This window comes from Peromyscus maniculatus, chromosome 6, assembly GCF_049852395.1.
Source record: "Peromyscus maniculatus bairdii isolate BWxNUB_F1_BW_parent chromosome 6, HU_Pman_BW_mat_3.1, whole genome shotgun sequence".
NCBI lineage: Eukaryota > Metazoa > Chordata > Mammalia > Rodentia > Cricetidae > Peromyscus > Peromyscus maniculatus.
Window position 1 is genome coordinate 80772888 of NC_134857.1, and position 23706 is coordinate 80796593.

The 23706-nt window shown below is 38.5% G+C and overlaps 1 protein-coding gene across 1 annotated transcript in view; it reads right to left on the reverse strand.

The window, feature by feature from the left end:
* Man1a2 (mannosidase alpha class 1A member 2) overlaps window positions 1-23706 on the reverse strand; it is a 133465-nt gene that overhangs the window by 14158 nt on the left and 95601 nt on the right. Inside the window, exons 9-11 of the mRNA XM_006989086.4 lie at window positions 13282-13397; window positions 9422-9641; window positions 2486-2658 (exon numbers count right to left, since the gene is read on the reverse strand). Coding sequence (XP_006989148.1) covers window positions 2486-2658; window positions 9422-9641; window positions 13282-13397 — 509 coding nt within the window. The remainder of the gene's footprint in view (window positions 1-2485; window positions 2659-9421; window positions 9642-13281; window positions 13398-23706) is intronic.

Below are 23706 nucleotides of genomic sequence, written 5' to 3' on the forward strand. Positions count from 1 at the left end.
GCATTTTTGTAACTGATACTATATTAAGCCTAAGCATAGTGTTATCAAATAGAAATGTTCTCATACTGGAAAAACAAGCTTGTACTGAGATTCTTTCCCTGTCTAACACTATAATCTCTCTACAATAAGCCTATATTTTCCTAACTTAAATGTCAAATTTGACCTGTTCTTTCTGAATTAGGGAGCTGTCTGGCACAAATCAAGACAAGAGTAAGCTTGTAATTAGGGATAGAGGAAATGACTCATAGAGCAACTGTCTTGAAAAGTGAGAACTTGAGTTCAGCTCCTCAGAATCCATGTAAAAAGCAGAGTGCAATGGTGTGCACCTGTAATTCCAGCAATGGTTAAGAACATAGGCATAAAGATGAATCCCTGGAGCTTGCTAACATGGCTGGGCAGACTAGCCTACTTGATGAAGTTTTAGGCCAATGAGAGACTCTATTTAAAAGGTGGAAGGCACAAGAGGAACATGAGATTGTATTCTGAACTCCACATATACATGCATGAGCACACATATACACAAACACACACAATGAATTTCAATGTGATCATTTCCAAGAACAAAAACTCACAGCATCCTAAAAATGTATGATTTAGTGGTAATAAGGATATTTATTGTAACCACACTCTATTCTGAAACATTGTCTTCCCAGTCTCATTAGTCAGGTAGCACAGGTGGTGAGAAGTAGCAGGAAGTGCACACCTACATGCCCAGATGATAATGGCAACTATTTAGAGCTAACAATCTGCCAAAGGCCATTCCAAGAGCTTCATATACACTAGCATTTAAATTTCATAATCCTAGGAGGTTAACAGCTCTACTTTTCAGATGGAGAAATTGAGCTGAGCAATTTGCTCTCTCTTAACTACTGTGTTCTAATACCTGACTGGAATTTAAAATACTTACTGTATATTTCTTTTTGTGAGCTTGAACATGCATAAATCAAACGTATTAAATCAAAAACAACCTACTCACAACCCTACTTTTAAGTCAAAGCCCTGACTGTCTCGTGGTGCATATGGGTCATTCCCACTGCAGCACTGGATGTTCGGCGAGCGAAGAGCACTCGAGTCTCGCTCTTTCGCTGCTCCACCTAACCCTGAGCTACTGAGCAATGAGGGCACAGTCCTTCCCTCAGCACTGCTGCTGCGGCTTCTCGTTCCTGCTCCTACTACCTTCTCTTCTAATAGAAAGCTAGTTAACTAGTTAACAATGAAAAGTGCTAAGCCAAGTTCTTCTTCCTCCTCCTCCTTTTGTTTTTCCAGACAGGGTTTTTCTGTGTAACAGCTCTGGTCTACAAAGTGAGTTCCAGGACAGTCAGACTGGCATTGAACTTGCAGAGATCGGCCTGCCTCTGCCTTCCAAGTGCTGGGGTTAAAGGATTAATTAAAGGATTAAACTCCAAGTTCTTTTTAGAGCTCTCTATTTGTTGTTGCTGGGTTTTAAAGACTTCTACCTGAGGCCTGGTGCTTTTATCTAGCAATATAAATGGCCTATTAATCCTAGGGACCATGTGAAGAACAGATCCTCAGGCTGCCTTGATGGCTCAGTAGGTCAAAGCATTTGCTGCTCTTGCACAGGGCCTGGGTTTGGTTCCCAGCACCCACACCAGAGGGCTCAGAAACACCTGTAATTCCAGTTCCAGAGGATCTAACAACCTCTTCTGGCCTCCACAGGTATGCACTCATGGGGTATACACAAAGAATAAATAAATGTTTTTGTTTGTTTTAAAGACTATCTCGTCACCATATCAGAACAGTTTAAGCCCAGGCAGGCTCCAGGCTCACTTGGCAGCCCGATCTGGTATCATACTTACGACAGCTCCTACCTCAGCCTCCTGAAGGTTAGGATTATAAACACCCATCACCATACTCAGTGTGAATGTTGACTATTTAAGAGTAAACGGACCGCTTCCTTTACTTACTAACCGTAACAAATTCCTGCTTCTGAAAACACACACACACACACACACACACACACACACACACACACACACACAGAGTCTGCTTGTATGTGTGCATACCACATTTTGTCTTTAAATCTATTTTTAAAAACAGATTAATGATCCACACATGAATTATTAGAACACAAGGTAAAATAAACAAGAATCATCTGCCCAGGCTATGAATCTGGGTTAATATGACAATGCTTCTTGCTTCTTTTCTTCAGTGGTTAGACATTAAAAAGACATAATAAAAAATAATACTGCTTATTTTTGTAACAATACTGAGAGCTTGCCTTTTAAATAACTCCTTATAGTTACTTACTAGAATAGTGAATGTATACGGTTATGTAAGTACTAATAGAGAGCAAATAGGAGTTGAAGCTTGTTTGTACTACTCAAGAAACAAACTGAGAATAGTTTCTTCTCCAGAGAAATGGAAGTGTATGGTTCTCGAAATCAAGCAACTGGGATGAGGATACGTGGTACAGGGGCAGCCCTGCCCAATCAGCTTAGACAAAAGGAGAAATCAGTGTATTTACCAGTGCTGCTTCCCAGCCCCACTGCCGGTATCTTGGGTCGTGGGTGAATCGCCATAGATACCAATAGGTTTCAATTACTTCTGGACGGAGGATGTAATACTTTTCAGCTTGCCGCACAGCCACGGCTTCCACTGCACCATCAAACTTGAATGATTCAGGACCTAGTTTTAACGCTGTAATATGTCAAAAAAAAAAAAAAAAAGCTACATAAAAACATGAATGTTTTTAAGGAATACTTACTGTTGTCTCTACAAGGAAGAAGTATGAAGTAAGCTTTTATCTTTTGTGGGTTTTTTTTTTCTTCCGATTGTTTTAATTTTTATTTATTTATTTGGTGTTAAAGACCCAGAACCACTCATATATTAAGCTGAGCTACACCCCGGCCCCAAAGTAACTTTATTTTTATTGTTACTGATTTACAAAATGAGTTGTTTCAAAAGAACCACACTCGGTTTCCTTCTAACAGAATTACAACTATTTCTACTGCTCTGGCATAAAGTATCTCTCAGAACAACACACAGCAACACATCAATATGGGGCTAAATCTGACTCTATCAAGAGCTGAGTAGTACCCTGGGAACAAACGCAAAGGTAACTATAGCATGCACTCTATGAACACAGATACTAACTGTTCCTTTATTTGTGTCTCCAATTATTTTCATCAATATTTTGTACTTTTCAGCGTACAATCTTTCTCTTTGGTTAAATCCATTCATTAAGTATTATTACTCTTGTGTGTGTGCAGGGGGAGCAGGGAAGAACATGCACACAGTGTGAGTGTGCACACATGGCATGTGGAAACCAAGGGAAGGAAGGCATTCAGCATCTTCTTGTATCACTCTGTTCCTTTGAAGCAGTCTCTTGCAGCCAGCAAGTCCCAGCTATCCTCCTGTCTCTACTTGTCAGTGTTGGGTTAAAGAAACACTCAGGCCCAGGCCTGGCTTTTAAGTGGGTGCTAGGAGCTCCGACCCTCAAATCTGCCCAGCAGGCATCTGCACCACAGAGCTCTCTCTAGCTCCCATTTTTATCATTTTGATGTTATCACAAACAGGGTTCTTTTCCTATTTCTCCCTCCAACAGACTGTGATTAGTGTAAAGAAATGCAACTGAGTTTTGCACACTGATCTGTATCCTGTCATTGCACTGAATTAATTCATTCTTTCCAACAGGGTTTTGTGCGTGTGCACCTGCAGTTCTCATTAGGGTTTCCTACACAGATAATCATGCCATGTGGAAATCAGGAGAATTTTCTTCTTCCTTTCCAATGTGCATGTGTTTCATTTCTCTTTCTTGTCTGACTATTCTTGCTAGTAACTTCTGGTACTATACGGCACAGACTCTGAATTCAAGGCCATCCTTGGTAATATAATGAGACTGTCAAGACTAAACAAACCAAAGTATTTTTTTAAAAGTCCAACATCGCTGGGCGGTGGTGGCGCACGCCTTTAATCCCAGCACTCGGGAGGCAGAGCCAGGCGGATCTCCGTGAGTTCGAGGCCAGCCTGGGCTACCAAGTGAGCTCCAGGAAAGGCGCAAAGCTACGCAGAGAAACCCTGTCTCGAAAAACCAAAAAAAAAAAAAAAAAAAGAGAGAAAAAGTCCAACATCATAAGCACTGAGATGAAAGTAACCAAGGGCAGGTTAACTGGTTTAGTTTTTTGTGTGTTTTTTCTTTCCTCTAAAGAAAAATGAAGTTCTTAGGAAAATAGATGGATCTGAAAATTACTGTATCAGTGAGGAATCCCAGACTCAGAAAGATAAATACCACACATATTCTCTCTGATGTGCAGATCCCAGCTTTGAATTTATATCTGTTTCTGTACAGATACAGCTAGATAGGCAGACATACAGATAAAGATACATGTGTATTTATATAGCTCTAATAGGGAGGGTAATAACTATGAAATACCTAAGTGGGAAGGAGACTAGTAGAGGCAGAAGAGAATATGTGGGGGAGAATTTACTGAAACAAAAATGCAAAAATGACATAATGAAAGCTGTTATTTTGTAGGCTAACTTTAAATTTGTTAGTCCTAAGAGGTGATCAGATGAAGATTTTAAAGGTTAACCTGAAGATTACATTAGCTAAAAACTTCCATAATTATAATGATAAAACAGAACTAGAATAGAAATTGCTGTAAGGAATTAACATTGTGAGCTTCTCACTGAAAATTATTTTGATTAGTGGTCATGTATAACTTCACACAAACATGCAAGAACAAGAATAGATTTTTCCTGTAAAGTGTTATGAATGAAAAAGGGCAAGCCTCCCAAATCATGTTTAGAACAAACTGAAACAATGTACCCATCAGCCATCAATGTAAATGTCCCATGTGTACATCATGCTTAAACCACTGCTAAGGCTGTACTCATCCCATGAACAGGTTCAGTGATGCTTCCCATAACCCAGCTAAATACTGTAACTGGCTATGTTCACCACATGGTGAAATACATGAAGATGATTCAATTTTGAGTTAATTTTAATCCTAATTCCAACAATTAATCAAAGTGAAATCAACTCCCAAGGCAATGAATACATTATGAATTAGCAGAAATAATTACTAGGAAGGGATGTAATTTTTAAAATATGGTCACCAAAAACTTATAATGAGTCATAAGAAAATGCAGCAGAGTATAGAGTAATCAGCTGAGAATATAGGATAAACCAGGGCTGTACTTTCTAATCCAAAGATCTAAGTTGAGAATAAAGACAATTAAAATCAGCCAAAGATATAAAAGTACAAAGCACCAATCAAGCAGTAAGCTTTTGGGGGTACCATTACAAAGAGGGTCACAGGGTCTACTTGCTACAGAAAACTGACAACAAAATAGGAGACTGCTCAACAGTGCTAACAGAAACAAGAATCCAAGGGCTCTTGGAAGTCCCCTGGAATTCCCTGAGTGTCTCAGAGGCAGAGGCTCTATCTTTATTTAACCTGCACATATCTAGCATAGTACCCAGCATAGAAGGTGCTCCCTGTTTAATGGAATAAGCAGTTCTAGAACTAGGACATGCCTTATTTTTAGTATATTTGCTACTATACATTTCGTGTTTTAGATCTACCATTTATAGCCATAATCTTCATGACGAAAGCCCAATTGCCCATCAACAAATATCTATGCTAGTCCTCAATGTCTCAGTAACAGTTTCACTTTCTATATTTTTATTAGTTCATAAAAATATTGTATTCCATTATTGATGGGGGAATGTCTTTCTGTACACTGTGAATATGTGTTGCTCTGATTGGCTGATAAATAAAGCTGTTTGGCCTATGGCAAAACAGCTTAGAGGTAGGCGGGAAATTCAAAGAGAGAGACAGGAAGAAGGCAGAGAGAGATGCCAGCAAGCCGCCCAAGGAGCAACGTGTAATGGGACGCAGGTAAAGCCATGGATCATGCGGCAATACATAGATTAATAGTTATAGGCTAATTTAAGTTACAGAGCTAGCTAGCTAAAAGCTTGAGCCATGGCCAATGCAGTTATAATTAATGTAAGCCTCTGTGTGTTTACTTGGGGGACACGAGTGGGAGAGATTTGTCCTGACGGCCAGCATGCCAGGACACAGAAAATCTTCCAGCTACACATTATGGCATTTTCAAACAAAATTTGCTTTTGTTGTTTCTCTCCCACACTTTCCTCCCTACCCTCCCCCACTTTTGCATCCCCCACCTTGTACTTTCCCACTCTCAGTAGCCTCCTTCCCACATCCATGTCACAAGTGGCACAGGATAGTGTGACCCACCCCTCAATACCACCTGTTCCCCAGCTGTCTCCTGGTGATGGAAACCTGGCTAACCACTTGGTGCTATTGAAATCATTTTACTGCAGGAAAATCTACAACCACTAATTTACTAAACCAGTATAATCCCTAACAACAATCTATAAGCATTTGTCCTTATACCCACAGGTAAGTGTAGTCTTCACCCCTTATCAAGGAAACTTCTCTTTGCAATAAACAGAGACCACTACAGAAAATCACAGCCAATCAAAAGGCAGAGTCATGGAGCCCAGTCCCAATGGATACATCTACAAAACAATCCCACACCTAAGGCTCAGGGAACACTGAAAAAGAGAGGGCAGAAGTCTGTAAGGGCCAGAGGATCAGGGAGTTTGCAGTGAGACTGTGTCTCCTAGTAATGTCAGAAGCTATACCTGTAAAGTCTTATAAACCTGACTGCCCAAATGAGAGCTGAACAAATTTGATACCAATAGGCATGCCCAAGTGGATGGAGAAAAGCCTCTGAGGCTTCAACCCTTCACAAAGAACTATAGACAACAGAGGAAAGCTGGGAGCAGGAAAGGTGACCTTCCTCTGGGAATAGTACACCTACTGGTTGTCCGGTGCCAGTCAGCCCTAAAAACAAGTAACATTATATTGACTGAACAAGTTATATTTAGGAATATATATGTATAATATACATATGTGTATGAATTAACAATTGATTAAAAAAAAGAGGCCATGAAATTGAAGGAGTTGGGAAGGGTATAAGAGGGTCTGGATGGAGGAAAGGGAAGGGAGAAATGTAATTAAATGCCAATCTCAAAAATAAACAAAGGGAGGAGGAGGAAGGGAGGGGGGGAGGGAGGGAAGGAAGGAAGGAAGGAAGGAAGGAAGGAAGGAAGGAAGGAAGGAAGGAAGGAAGGAAGGAAGGAAGGAAGGAAGGAAGGAAGGAAGGAAATAATGAGGATTCGGAGAAGTAGAACCCTTAATCCCTTAATACTGCTGGTGGAAATCTAAACTAGCAAAGTCACTATGGAAATCAGTATGGAGATGTCTTTGTTTCATTTCCTGTTACTGTGATCAAACACCCTAATGAATACAATTTAGGAAAGATTCCATGTCACAGTTCATCACAGTGGGGAAGTCAAGGCAGCAAGAACCTAAAGCAGCTAGTCATATTACATGCAATTGAAAGAGCCAAACAAATGCCATGACAGGCTCCTAATGGCCTGTCAGAAACCAGGCCTCAGTTTCAGTTTACTAGAACTGGACAGGCCGTTCTTGGAAAAACCACAGCCCAGGGGTAACCAATCAGCAAACACCTCACAGCCTTCTGCTAGCTAATGATAGCTAAAGATAGCTTCCCCGACCCTGCTGCTACAAAGTCCCTAACCACTAGAGCCATAAACCAATCCTACAACAACCCGTAAACTTTTTCTTTAAACCTACCCATCAACCCCTAAAATCTTCTTTGCTATGCTTAAAAGGAGCTTATGCACTTCTCCCAGGGTCACCATGAATGACGACCTTGTATGAATGGTAGACCCTTGCATGCTGGAATTTTTTTTCTCTCTCAAGAAATAAACACTTGCTGACTGCATGGTGGTTTTTGGAGTGATTCAAGGGCACTAACACCAGTCAGAACTGGAATATAACAAATCAATGCATGTATGCTTGTGTCCAGCTGGCTTTCTCCTTTTATACAATCCAAGATTCAAACCCAGAGAAGGGTGCTGCCCACTTTTAGAATAAGTCATGGCATATCAAGACAATCTTCCAAAGCCATGCCTATAGGCAAACCTAATCTAGACAAGTCTTCATTAAGACTTTCTCTCCCAATGAATCTAGATTGTATCAAACTGGTAATTAAAACTAACCACTAACCACTAACTAACAGGTGCTTCCTCAAAACACTAAAAGCAGAACTACTGAATGAACCCCTCTACTCCTCCTGTTATACCAAAAGGACTCTATCGTACTACAGGATATTTATACATCCACGTTCACTGATGTCCTCCTCACAATCCTAAGGAAATGGAACTAGCCTAGATATCTACCAACAGCTGAAAGGGAAATAAAAATGTAGCATAGATGCACAATGGAATTTTACTCAGCTGTCAACTACATTTTAAGTGTATAATTCATACTCTGTGATAATTAACATTGTGATAATTTTGTTTGTCAATCAGATCACTAACCTTGTCCTAATACCAACATTCAACCACACTGAAATAATGTGTTAATATTCTTTTGAGCTACATTTTTAAATAAGTAAAACCACAAGTTTGGACAATGATAGAATTGAAGGGTCAATTTCACCTTAAATCCAATTCCTTACTATATAAAAATAACTCAATAGATTTATGAACGAGGACAAATTTCAAGCCAATTATATTTGTGTCACAGTACTTAATGACAAATTAACTCTGAAACAGAAATTCAGTTACTGTAGAAAAGCAACAATTCAACTTCTGAAACCACAAATAGAAATCCAAGTTTGTAGGATTCCAGGTCGTTAATTATTTCACACAGAAAAACCTGTTTGTAAAGCCAAGCTAAACCGCAGGTCCACCCCAGTGCAGCCCCCTTTCCTTACTGCACCGCAGGGAGCCCTTCTAGCGATGCTGAACGGCCATCTGTAAATGCATGCACTATCTGTGCTTTGAACCAATTCTTGTCAACAATAAAAACCATCTCGACCTCTAAAACAGAGTCAGAAAACATTATATATTTTCCCAAGGCAACGCCAGAGGATTTTCTTAAGCAAACATACAAAACTTACTGGTAAATTAAGTAAAAGACAATCTGTCTGATAGCCAGATAACAACTACACTTTGGAGGTAATGACTATTCTCTTTTGGTTCCTTTTATTTTCTCAAGGGTACAGGCACAGTGATATAAACTAACAATTTTGGATTTTTACTAAAAAATAAGTGACATTACTCCATACAAATATTCTACCTTTTGTGTTTACAACAATTGTTTCCTAAATATTGGAGAACAAACAAAAATCTCCCCAGAATTCAGAAGTTTTAAGAAAGATATTGGAAACCTATTTCTAGAATTAAAATAAAAATTGAGAAAAATGATTTGCTATTTTAGTGTGCAGTATTCTGAAGTGAACAGTACAAATATATACTTTCCTCCTAATATCTAAAAACACATTTAACTGAGGTCATTTTAGACTAAGTCATTAGCCTCACTAACGTTCTTACCAGTTCTGTCATATGACTCATGACATGTTCGTGCAATTTCCGCCCCTAGTTCTAAATAGTGACCAGCTTTGTCCTTTCTGGAACCATCTGCTCCAAGTGCAAACATTCCCCCAGCAAAGCAGGCCAAATGCCCCATCTTCCTTTCCAAGTGTCCGTTCTTCCATTCTCCAATGAAGACAAGACCTCCTCGGGATTTCTTAATAAGATGTTTTTCTATAGCCTTCAAGAAAAAAGATAAACAATTTTACACACAAACTGTTCTGCTCAGTGTTAGCTGTCAACTTGACAGCCTAGAATCACCAAGGGGGATAGTCTTAACAAGGAATTGCCCAGGTTGGTCTGAAGCCACGTCTAGTCTATGGGGGTTGTCTGGGTTGTCAAATGAGGAGGGAAGGCCCCATTCCCAATATGGCAGAAGTACCCTTTCACGGCTGGCCCTGGACTGTGTAAGAGAGAAGGGAGCTGGCTGAGCAAAAGCACACAGGCGCCAGGGAGAAAGGGCCCTCTCTGCTCTTGGTGGTAGGAGTGATGCTTTAGGTTCCTACCCTGACACAATAAAGGATGTAACATGGGATTATAAGTCCCATAAATCTTCTCCTCCCCATGTTATTTTTTGGTAGGGTAATGTCACCACAACAACAATAAAACTAGAACACAAACTCGGAGTGTCTGAACAACGTCTAGACTTTTGACCAGCCCAACAACCTTGGCATTATGATACTTTACAAAGTAGTCGCTTTCACAAACTGGAAACCTAATTGGTAAGTAAAATTTTAATGAGTTATCAAAGTGTATATATAACCTGGAACTAACATCCTATTCACTATTATAAGCAAAACAGGAGAGGAGGCATGGCCTTTGAGTGCTTTTCTGCATGCTATTACCATACAGCTCATCTTCTTGAGCTAAATGAGTCATAATACTTAATCGACTGAGATCACCTTAATAAGTTATAATCCAAAAGGTTCTACCAATTCATTTTCTATTCCAAACAAGAAAAACTGAACAGAAGATTCAATAAGGTGCCCAGGCAGTTGTGGTGTAAGCCTTTAATCCTAGTACTTGGGAAGCAGAGGCAGGCGGATCTGAGTTCAGGGCCAGGCTGGTCTACAGAGCTAGTTCCAAGACAGCCAGGGTTGTTACACTGAGAAACACTGTCTCGAACACCCCACCTTCCCCCCCACCCCAAAAAAACATAAAATAAGGTTTGGGTAAGTAGTTAAAATTGTTCTTAATTTTTCATGTAACTATGTCACTTAGCAAATTAATTTTAAAAAGCATAGCCGGGTGGTGGTGGTGCACGCCTTTAATCCCAGCACTTGGGAGGCAGAGCCAGGCGGATCTCTGTGAGTTCGAGGCCAGCCTGGGCTACCAAGTGAGTTCCAGGAGAGGCGCAAAGCTACACAGAGAAACCCTGTCTAGAAAAACCAAATAAATAAATAAATAAATAAATAAATAAATAAATAAAAGCATAATATACTTTACACATGGTAAGGCTTTCAAAACTAGTTGAAACTTGATATATACATTCCTTAATTTCTTAGTAAACTGGTTTCTCAAAGCAAGGCAATTTGTTTTGGATGTTTTGTCATGGATAAAAGGAGATGACATCAGAAACAGGCTACTCTTCTTTTTCTAAAGTCAGTTTTACTAAAGATAATGGGGATAGCAAAGGAAATATTTTACACTAAACTTACATATAAGAAAAAGTAGAGCATAACAATCACATTTCATTTTAATGATGAGGGTTGTTTGTTTGTTTTGTTTTGTTTTTATGAGCTTTGCTCCTCTGGACTGTGTCCTTAGACTGCTGTGAAGGGCCATGCTTTTTTTTCTGAAATAAGGTATGTACTTCTTCAAGGATTACTTCACATTTTGATAATGGGTTGTTATCTGACATGTTCAATAATATCCAGCTCTGGAAAAACACACTTTCTACTTTCTGTAATGACAATGTGTGTTTTACAGAATTGTAGGGATTATGCCTTCATCTTCTTATGTTCTAAAAGGTCTGTTATAATGTGCCATGCACTCAATAAACAATTTTATAAGTGATGGTGCTCTTAGATAATTAGATCTGACTGAGAAAGACAATGATAAGTGGCTGATAATCAAATGATAGGGATGACCACCAGACTGTAAGATTTTTGTTATTTTTTTAACCATGATACTCTCAAATATATATATATTTAAAAGATTAAAATCTTCTGAATAGAGAGGCTAAGTTTCTCATCCTTACAGGTAAGTGATATTAACATGGCTTCAACACACACAATAACTGCCTAAAGAATTCTCTATAATTTTTTTTGTTTTTTATTTGTTTGTTTTTGAGACATAGTCTTACTATGAAGCACAGGCTAGCCTCAAACTCACAGACATCTGCCTGCCTCTGCCTCCTCCTGAGTACTGGGGTTTTAACTTTTTGCACAATGTTTACCCTGTTTTTGTCATCTCTGGCCTTTACAACACAAACCTTACTATGCTGTAAGACAGCTAAACATGCTCAAGAACTTACTAGGACTAAAGAAGGGCGAGTGAAGTCAGGGCTTTACACCCTTAACTGCCTTTGGGTGCTTGAAAGCCACTTTACTAGGACTAAAAAAGGGTGAGTGAAGACAGGGCTTTACACCCTTACTGGCTTTGGGTGCCTGAGAGCCACTTTCCTGCACTTTTCTCTCTAGAGAATACAACAGTGTCTTACATGAAATGCCAGCGCTTGAATGGCAGTTAGGGATAATTATAATATTACTTTTACACATCTTCACTAGTATTACCATAGCTGCCTGGCTGCCAAAGGGCCTTTAAAATGTATATTTCATACACGAGCTTAAAATATAAGAGACTGAATGTAAATTTGATCTAAAACCTACAACAACACTAAGATGAAGAAATTAGGATTATAGGACTCTGTAGTGAAGAGGAGAGCAGGATGGGAATAGAAGATTTTTAAACAGAATGTCTCCAAAGTGACATATAAAACACTCAGTCAGTCCTGTTTCTTCTATGAACTCGATGTTATTTTACAATTCAAAATACTGTCTCTTAACAGGAGTATTTGCTGAAGATAATGACATGCAAAAACTGTATAGCCGAGATGACATTTTGCAATGAAATTTGATGAATTATTATTTTAAAAATAGTAAGAACTTATTCTAAATTTAAAAACCAATAAAAACAGGATGGAGAAAACAAATATATAAAGTTGAGTATATATAGTATATGATATGTGTAATGGAAAATAATTTCAAGTTCTAATATTAACTTTCAAAACAGCCACACCTATCACTATATATATATATATATATATACATATATATATATATATATATATGTATATATATATATATAAACAAAAACTATTTTTAAAGTGACAATTAAAAATATTTTCCTTTTATATAAAATACAAGATATATACATATATAATATATAAAAATATTTTTCTTTTTCTTTTGACAAGAAAGGTGAAAATACATTTTAGGTTAAGAATATAAGAAAAAATATAAAGAAAAATGGTTTAGTACATGGTAAATTGTCACAATTTTCCAAAAATACAGTCATTCAAGTATATGGATAAGGATGAAGTCAATAGTTTTACCAATCTCTGTAGAAATTAACCAACTGTAATTAAAACAATGTTTTATATATACTCACTAAACTCAATTTTCTTTAAAATGTCATAAATAAGAAGAGTTAAAGTAAGGATGATCTATTAAAATACTAACAAACTATGGCGAATGAATATGTTTATGTGTATTCCACATCTATCCTAGATGCCTATACTAAAATGGTTGATTTGTCTAGTCACCATCTAATACTCAACACATATATTCACTATAAGAAAAGAGTCAAACAATAGTCACCTCAACAGCATCATCATACATCCGTCTTGCCTCATGGTCTGTTTTATCTGACATCAGCCATGCTTTCAGTAAGTACTCATAAAAGCTATCTCCCAGACCACCAACTGATGTGTGATCTGTAGCAAAAGGGAAAAGAGGATATGGATAGGGGAAAGAGAAGATAAAAACAATTAAAATGATATTTTTAAATAATAAAGACCATTTAACAGATTAATAATCATAGCAGCATGCCTACTTTCAACATATTCTACTTAGTCAAGCAGAAGTACATTAGGCTTCCCTATACATATGTCTCATTCTCTAGGAAATCTTCTCTCCTCTGCATGTGGTATTTTACATTGATAAGTCTTTTTCTTAAATTACATAGTTTGTACAATGTTGTTCACCCAGACTTTTGCGGAATTAAAATAATTATCTTTTATACAATAGTGGCTTTAAATACACAGCCATTATTAAATGACACTTCTATTTGCTACTAAACAAAAGGTACTCACTCCTAAACATCTCTATACAACAATGTCTAGTGGTAAGTCCTGTTTGGAAAGCAAGATTCACTTGGTAATATATTTTCCTAATATACTTAGCTTTGAGTTCTGTCCTTAATTAATACTTATCACATATTAGTACACATTGCTTTTTCATAGGTATACTATTACTTATCACTTATACTTTTAAACCAGAGCACCAAGGTAAACACACCACCATACCTCACTTTCCACAAGTTTGACTGTATTTTGAGGGATTTTAATCACAAAATTCCCACTGTCTCTGTACATTAAGAAAAACATCCCACCTGTATAAACCTTTCAACCAACCACTACCACAGGAAGATGAGCGGCTTATGAGGAAAACTTGCAATTCGGTTGCAGGAAATGGTATGTTAGAATTTATCTTTTTAGATTACAGAATATACCTGTGGACTATTAGCAATATAAAACTGTAAGTAAAGCAGAAAAGAATATAAAGAATACTTCTGGTTTTCCTAGGCAGATGTTCTTAAATACAAAATGAAGGAGTCATAAAGGAAAAAGTTTTAATTTCCTATGACACAAACTAAATTTCAGACAAGTCAATGTGAAAGAAAAACAGAATAGAATGTATTTGTAGCATATATAACAGCAAAAATGGTAATGCCCTAAGCAAAGACCTCTGGGGAAAAAAGGCAAACAAAAGAAGGACACAAAAATTAACAAAGGAAGCAAGACTCAGTCATTACTTCAGAAAACACACTCAACTCCAGTGACCAGAGAAAAGTCAAGTAAAATAACAAGATTCCACTACTATCTAGCATGTCCCCAAGAATATTTTTATATTTTTATTACATTTATTTATTTGTGTATATAAATGGGCATATATATATATATATATATATATATATATCACAGCGTATGTGTATGGGATCATTCTCTCCTTGCACCAAGTGGGTGTGGGTCCTAGGACTCAAAATCCATCTTCAGGCTTCCTGGCAAGCAAGCACCTTTTCCTGCTGAGCCATCTTGACAGCCCAAGTGAGTGAGTGAATGAATGACAAAGAGAAATGGGGTGGGAGGGGTGGAAAGAGGAGGAGAGAGAATCATCCATCCATTCATCCATCTATCCACCCATTCGTGGTGCAAAGGATTGAACCCAGGGCCTAGTATATGCAGGGTAAGCATTCTACCACTGTGCTATATCCTCACTGGTCCTCAAGCATTTTAAAAGACATACTATCCAATGCTGACAATGTAATTCATAATTGTTGGGACTGGAGGTAGATACCAACATTTAATATATGACCCTAGTTCTGGAATTACTCTATAACATTACCTGAAAAACGCAAATACAGGTATAAAAATATCCATTATAGAATTGTTTCCATTTGTAAAAAGTTAAACATAGCCTGAAATATCTAGGGAAGTTGATAAATAAATTGAGTATAAATATAGTACAGTACACTACATGATAATTAAAAAGAACTCAGGGTGTCTGTAATCTCACATTGAAGGGTATCTATTTTTACATTGCTAAGTGTGGAAAGCAAAACAGGCTCAGAATAATATTTATAGTCTGACATTGCTAAAAATTATGCATTAAGAAATGTTAGGGTACAAAGTCTTCAAACAGAATTGCTAACAGTAATTGATCTCTGGGGCAAAGGCCTTAGGTTTTAACTTCAGATGTATAAATATACTACCTAAGCACATGTAACTTCATGTAACTCAAAATCAGCTTCTGCTCCAGAAAACAAAGGAGCGGAAGGGCTATTCTTCACACCGTAGGCAATAAATACACTGACTGTTCCTATAGTTCACATGTCCCTTCAACACCGTTTTACTTCACTACTTTTCCTGAAATCACAAGCAAATGTGTTGATGAATTATTAATACAATGTATACCACTAAAATCACACAGCTATAAATACACAACATTTCCAGCACCCTAACAGATTTCACATGGCCTTCAGTCAATACTCATTCCCTAAAGAGAACCACTTCTCTGACCTCTGTCACCACATTTTCTAAGTTCTTGAATATAAAATGTCCATCACCTTTAACTAAGATCTGTTAACTTAATGCTGCTAAGAACTATTCTCTTGTTTTCTACCTAAGTATGTAAAGGAAAGTTCCTTTGCTTGAGTCTCTTAAAGTTAACTGAGTATCATAGAAGACAGCTAGAGAAGACAGGACTATAATATGATACCTCACTCAATTTCAGACTGAATACCTTTATAACTACATTTCTAACAGGTTACAATATAGAATATGTCTACATTTAAGAATTCTATGGTGGCCAAATGATGGTGGACTTACAGGGTGAATTACACCTTTTGCTTAAAACAGAAACAAACAAAACCTAACATTAACATTTTATAATCACAAAAGCCAAAAAAAAAAAAGCTGTAACAGTCTGATACTATAAATATGGAAACAATATGGAAATGAAAGAGTCGAAAAGAAGAGTCACAACGGGCCCACACAATGGGACAGAGACTGCCAGGCCTCTGGGGACTGTTTAGTTATAAGCACAGAAACAGTGTTACATCTGGAGAGTCCAGAGTGAACATGACCAGACTGAGGGAGGGGTGCAGGGAGAACCTGGCTACCCAGTCCGCTTTGATACATTAAATAGGCACCTCAGCCCTTTGTCCTGGGTTTGAGATCTAAAATGATGCATTTGTGGTGAAACACGTCAAAGACCTATGCCCCCCAAATTACAAAGTATTTGTATTAAACTATAAACTAAATAAAAGTCAAGTCAAAAATACCTCCTTAATGGACTAGAATATTGACTAGTGATCTACAGACTCAACAAACCCTGGACAATATGATTCTCAAAGGACCACAGGAGGGTAGTGGCAGGGCTCAGTAAGTGTGTGCTTAGCATATGCAAGGACCTAGGCCCAATCTCCAGCACTGCAAAGTCAACGAGTGAGTTAAGTAAAGGCTAGGAAAAAGCAAACAAAAACTTTAAAAAACAACAAAAAAATCAGAGGGTCAGCGTGCTTGATTTCAAGACATATAATAAACCTACAGTATTCAAACAGCAAGTTATTGTCATAGGGATACATAATCAGAGCAATACAGCAGGACAGACTCCAAACCCAACCCCTAACTATACAGACACTGGCTTTAACCAAGGGGTAAGGTACTGAGTAAAGAAGGCGCCTTTTCAACAAAAGGTGCTACCTTATTTGGATATCTACAGGCACAAAATGAACTTTGATCTGTTATTAAAAAACAGACTTGCAAATATTTTACTCTCCAGCGCTACTGAGAATGAAAACACAAGCCACAAACTGGGAAAGGCCTTTTTAAGACCATTTCTCACAAAGGCTTTGTAGCTGGGACAGATAATGAAATCAGAAAATTCAACAATTAAAAAATTAACAACCCACTTAAAAAAATAAGCAGTAGACAAGAAATTCTTTCAGAAAATGTACCAAAGATCTTCAATACATACTAAATGTCATATAAAAAGGTATTTAACAGGAGTCATTTGGGAGGCACTAACTAAACTGAAATAAACTAAACTGAATGTGGCTATAGAAAACGCAAGCACACGCAGAGCAGATGAGTGCCGCCTTCCTGAGGAGGGTGAGGAGAGGACCGTGAGAAAGGGAGCCCAAAGAACACGAGAAGACTTTTCAGAGGCAATGGATATGTTATCTATTTTGGTTGTTGTGATGGCTTTCCTAAGTGTGATGTTTCAGATGTGCCATTAACATTTTCTAACAGTTGTTACATGTTAATTATAATTTAATAAAGCAGATTTTAAGCAAAGAAACAAAAATAAGAAGCAGGGCGGTGGTGGCTCACACCTTTAATCCCAGAACTCAGGAGGAAGCAGCAGGCAGATCTCTGCCAGCTCGAGGCTAGCCAGGGCTACAGAGTGAGTTCTAGGAAAGGTGCCAAAGCTACACAGAGAAACCCTGTCTCAAAAAACAAACAAACAAACAAACAAACAAAAAAGAAACAAAAATAATATTTAGAATTAGTAGAAACCCAACAAGTTTGTTTTAGCTTAGATTTTAGAATGTTAAGATTTTCATACTGAAAACTCTGGTACTAAAAATACACCTAAAATAAAATTGTCAACCAAGTTGAAAACAGTCGAAAGAGAGGGTTGGTGGGAGGATCATACAGGAAACCTAGAGGAGAACAAAAAATAGGGAGTAAACTATCAAAGTAACAGCTGACCAGGAGTGATCCAGTGGGAACTGGAAATCACACATTTATGGTGACTGACCTAAACTGCCACAGACCTTCAGCAGCACTTGGCTAACTGTGAATGGAAACAGGGCAGATGAGAAGACAAGCATCCACAAATATTCATTCTCTTATTCGTGGAGCTCCTACAAAGCAGAGGCCAACAGGGAAGAAGTAACAGGGAACGCCTCCTGTCCAAACATTTACAAATGCTGCTCCTCTGCTCCTCTCTTATAGCCAATGACATGCCAACTCTAGGTCAACATAGCTGTCTCCTCTACTGTTAGAACTCACAACAGCTACCATCAAAGAAAACCTCAGTGTTGCAAATCACCTTTTTGTTTGTTTTGTTTTTCGAGACAGGGTTTCTTTGTGTACCCTTGGCTGTCCTAGAACTCACAGAGATCCGCCTGCCTCTGCCTATCATCTTCTTCATGACTACTTGATTAGTGTTCTTGATTAGTGACCTAAAGATTTCTGAACTCTAAGTCCCCCATTGTTCAGAAAGCTGAAGGCAAGAGGATGCAGAAAACAAGTCCTTCTCTTTTCTGCACTCTTCCTTATCCCTTTGATCCTCTTAGTGAGGATGAAGTACGTGTTCTCTACAACAGTTCTCTGGCTCTGAACGCTGACCACTTCAGCTTCTTTCTCATGAGGGCTCTGCGTTTTGATTTGTAACTTTTACCCTTCAATTGTATCTGCCTCTTAGCATTTGATACTTACTATTAACTTCTTAAAATAATTTAATCCCTTTCCTTGACTATGACACTTCTGTGTGTGCTATCTATCAGGTATACTTACTAAAAGAGGAAAATGCTGGGTGATGCCAACTTTGCAATTGCAGTAAAGTGACAAATGATACTCCTCACTGAAGCTGGGACTGCTGGAGAACAGCTTAAAGGGAAAGGTATTACAACTGGTCTGTTGAATTTGGGGATGCTAGTTACATATGTAAATGGAGCGGACAAAAAAGCATTCAGATAAACAGGAAATCCAGAGAAAAGCTAAACTGGGTGGTACAAGTTTACACAATGTGTAAAACTCAGGCATGCATGTTAACAGACACTGCTACTTAGGAGATAATATGAACATTTAAAGAATAGGGGACAGGGAAGCGGGTCACAGCAAATACTGCAGATCAGCAAGCACAAGTGAAAAAGGAGGCATAGTGTAAGGCCCTGGGAGGTGGCATGCACAGAGCAGGGGTAAGAGCATGCTCTCTACTGCCAGTCTGCTATGCTAACCCTGGCTTTGCTCTGTGCTCACTACCTGTATTACCTTGTGCAAATGGCTTGATTTTCTCTGTACTTTATTTTCTCCATCAACAGACAGGGAAAGAAAAATAGTATTTACCTCATCAATCTATGTAGGCTTGCAGATCAATCAATGAATCAGCATAGACTGTTCAGAACTATGAGTTCATTAGGCAAACATGAGAGAGGCAAGTTTGAATGCTGAGGAATGACCATGATTTTAAAATGTACAAAAGATCAAGTGGGATAATCACTAAAACTTTGCTTCACTCTTTCACTATACATTTCTTGAATGGCCTCAATGTGCCAGGCCCTGTTCTAGGCACTAGGGCTAAGCAGGGAATAAACTGACAAAACACTCTGCCTTCACAGATCTTGTATTCTGTTGAGAGTTGAGAAATAAGCAAGATAAAAGAGCAAACAGTAAGCACCACTATGTATCAGGTACTATTTCAAGCACTTTATACATAATAAGCCAATTCATCCTTACAATAATATCACAAAGTATATCACACTGCTATTGTCCACTTTGTACAGAGGAGGAAAACTCAGATGCAAAGTAGTTAAGTAATCATGTCACAAAGCTGGAATGTAGCAGACATGAGTCAAATCTAGCTATTCTGCTCAGATTCTGTGTCCTCAGGAATTATCCAGGAGCAAAGGAGTGTACAACCCATGGATCTGGTAGTCAGGCTACAGTAAAAATTTTAGATGACTCAAGCAGGGAAGACTCTTATCTCTAAGGTAATTTAAATAAAAAATTCCGTAGAAGGTGAGAGGGTGAGCCATCTGAGTATCCCTGGGAAGACTGGTCTAAGCACAAGTGGTAGGAATAATGGCTCTGTGATAAAAACTTGCTTGCTAGACTCAAGAACCAAGGGAAGTTGTCAATGAAGGTGGACCACAAAAAGTTAATAGGAGAGAGATCAAAGAAGGCTCATGGGACTTCAGCTTACACTCTGGATAGTAAAATGTAAAGTCACCGGAGAGTCATACAATGTAGCACAATTTATAAACTAAAAAAATGACTGGTTCCTATATTAAAATAGACTGAAGGCAGTCCCAGGAAGACCAATTAGGAGCTGTTGTTAGTTTATCATCACTATTACAAATACTTGTAGAAACAGTTTAGAAGGAAGATTTATTTTTGCAGTGTTAGAGGTTCCAGTTCATGGTCACTGACTCTACTGTTTCTGCACTGTGGGGAGAGAATACCAGGGCAGGAAGCCTGTAGTTGAACCCTACTGCTGACCTCATGGCAGTCAGAAGGAGGAGATGGGACCAGAGACAGGGGAGATCTTTCCAGGAATGCCTGCAGTGATCTCCTCCCTCCAATTAAGTTCTGTGCCTACTTCCCTCCACTTCCCAATAATGCCACTGTATTGTGTCTACACAAGGGCTTTATTAATAGGCTAGGTCAGAGCCCTTGGGATCCACTCTCTTCACATAAGCCCATTTGCTGGCAACCAAGCCTTTAACACAGGAGCCTTTAAAAGGATATATTGTAACTAATCCATAAAAAGCACTGTCACAAAAATATAAACAGGAGAGAGTAACTCAGTTTAGGGTAAGCAGTATCTAGATTCAAGAGTAGCTCAGCTCACGGTAAGCATTACCTAGATTCGAGATTAGCTCAGCTCAGGGTAAGCAGTATCTAGATTCCAGGTCTATTTCAAGAGTAAACAGAAAAGAATTTGCTGAAGAACTGGAGGTTGGGTGTGAAACAATGAATTGAAAAAATAGCACTAAGATTTATGGCATAAGCAAGAATAGAAAAGCCATTAACTGAAACTGAAAGAACTAGAGAGATACATGGTAATATCAAGAACTATAAAGAATTGGGTTGCTGATACTCACATGTACTTGAGGTATCTATTGGATATTTCAATAAAGAAGTCCAATAGAACCAGAGGCCAAGATAATAGAAGATTAGCACTCTAAACCTGAGTTTTGTCAGTATTAAGTGGCAATTTCCTCCCAAAGAAAACTGTCTTATTTTGGAGGGAGCTAGTTTAAAACATAGGATATTCTAAGAGGAGGTGAAACATTTCATCCGATAGGAAAGCTCCTTAATAAGCCCAGGAAGTCCCTGAAACTGACCAGCTTCATTAGCTCCCTCATTCTCCAAGCATATATAAGCATTAAGGACTGCTGAGAGACACTCACAGACAAGGTGAACTTCCTAGACGAGGTTCAGACTAGACCACCTAGAAGAAATAGAGATTCCCCCAAGCTACCTGGAGGAATAGAGGTGTCTCGAAGAGGCTCAGACCACTTGTGTTGCCTCAAAGAAAAAGTTTCCAAGCTGTTGAGCTGCCTACAAGTTATGAAATACACTTGAAGCTCCCAGGATTCATGAGCTCTTACCACGCTGGGGTAGGTTTTGGTGGTGCAGCAGTCTTTGAGTCATTTTTGCTCCCTCACCCATTTTTCTCTAAGTAACCACAATAAAATTCATTGATTCACCAAGTTCACCAAGTTGGTGGTACCCTTACTTTAGTCTGTCTTTGGTTCCCTATCTAGGGTAGTAAGACAGTATCTCCCAACTCCCCAGAAACAGTGTCATACACCCGTCAGAATGTGGATGGCATTTCACACCATAGCACTGGGAAGAAGGCAAAGAAAACCAGGGATAAAGGGAAAATCCATAAAGACAGTACTGCTAAGTGAGACTAAAAGGAGAGAAAAAGAATGTCCTAGAAAGCAAGTGTTTCAAGAACAGAAACAGATGTTGATGGATTCACAGATGAGGTCCACAAAGCGGCTACTGCATTTATAGAACAGAGATTTCCAGTAACTATGACCATTGTGATGAAATTCCAAATTTTTCTAAGACATCATACATCTGGAGAGTGTACTTAACAGTTCAAAACAGAATGTATCTTTTTTTTTGTCAAGTTTATTTATGATTATCATTATCAGTGTGGGGGTGAGAGTATGGTACAAACATGACTGAGGACAAGCTTCAGGAGTTGGTTTTCTCCTTTCATGTTGAGTTCTAGGGACTGAACTCAGGTGGTCAAAGAAAGGTGCCAAGGACAAAGTGCAAGAAAAGAACATTTTGGTGAAAAAGAACACTATGGAATGGTAATGTATCATAGTACAAAGTTACAAAGGAGTATCCTGAAGAGCTAGTGTTTGCCACCAGAAAAGATTTATGTATTTATTTATTTAGTGTGTTTGTTTGTTTGTTTGTTTGTTTTTCAACACAGGTTTTCTCTGTGTAGCTTTGCGCCTTTCCTGTAACTCACTCTGTAGCCCAGGCTGGCCTCGAACTCACAGAGATCTGCCTGCCTCTGCCTCCTGAGTGCTGGGATTAAAGGCAAGCAGCACTACCAGCCGTCTCAGGAAAGATTTATTAATGGTAAAGTGGTAGGCATATAAGCCCCAACATCATGTCAGACAGTGAGAGGATGTGTTGTTTTTCATTTTTAAAATTGTATGTGTATGGGTGTTTGCCTGCATGTGTGTCTGTGAACCACATGCATGCAGTTTCCACAGAGACCAAAAGGTGTTAGATCTCCTGGCACTTGAGTTACAAATGGATGTGAGCATCCATGAGGTTGCTGGGAAATGAACCCAGGCCCTCTGGATGAGCATCTAGTACTCTTAACTACTAAGCCATTTATTTCTCCAGCCCTAGTAACTGTTTTAAAGTAATACTTTTGTTTTTAAAGGGTTTTACACTTTGGTGTCATGTGCCATTTTCTAGATTTGGTATAGATATAAGAAAGGATTGCCAAGCAGGGGGAAAAAACCAACAACTCACAAATAGGATTAAAGGAAATGAAACAGAAGGGAGAAGGTGCCAGACTTTCTTTAGCTCTACGGGTCAGGAAATGTGTTTTTCTATCTATGCACTCCTGTTAGGGTTTACTGATGTAACAAGTTACTTAATTCATGGGACTTGGTCTCAATCTTCTTGCAAGTCCACTCAAGCTCTCCCAGGCACCTGGCCTGTGGAAAAACTGCAGAAGCTAGAGATCCAAGGTCTACTTAATATTTGAAACTATAACATCACTTGACAGTCTGGCTTCTCTACTTGAACCACTGACTTGGGACTGTCTATGCGTCAGATCTGATGAGCCATGCGTTCCAAAATTCTTCTGATAACCGGAAAGTGAGGATGCATTTTAAAGTAGACCAGTTGCTCACTCATCCACCTCAGCAGGTCAAGCAGTCTGAGGGGATGTTTCTAACAGAAGCTCTTTCTAAAAGTAGCTCCAAACAGACTTCTAGACTACAAGCTAGTGTGAAGCCTTTTCAAATACAGTGCCTCACAAATACGACCCACATGAGCTTCAGACTAAAGAACTCACCAGGAGAAATAGCAGAGGCACAGAAGTTCAACCCTTTATTTAAACTTTGAAGCAGGAAAACCAGAGTTTGTACTGTAACTCCAAACACTATACCTATTCCTGTCTTTCCACAATCTTAAAGTTAGTAATAGAAAACTTAATGAACTGGAAGTGGCTGGCTTCCTAGAC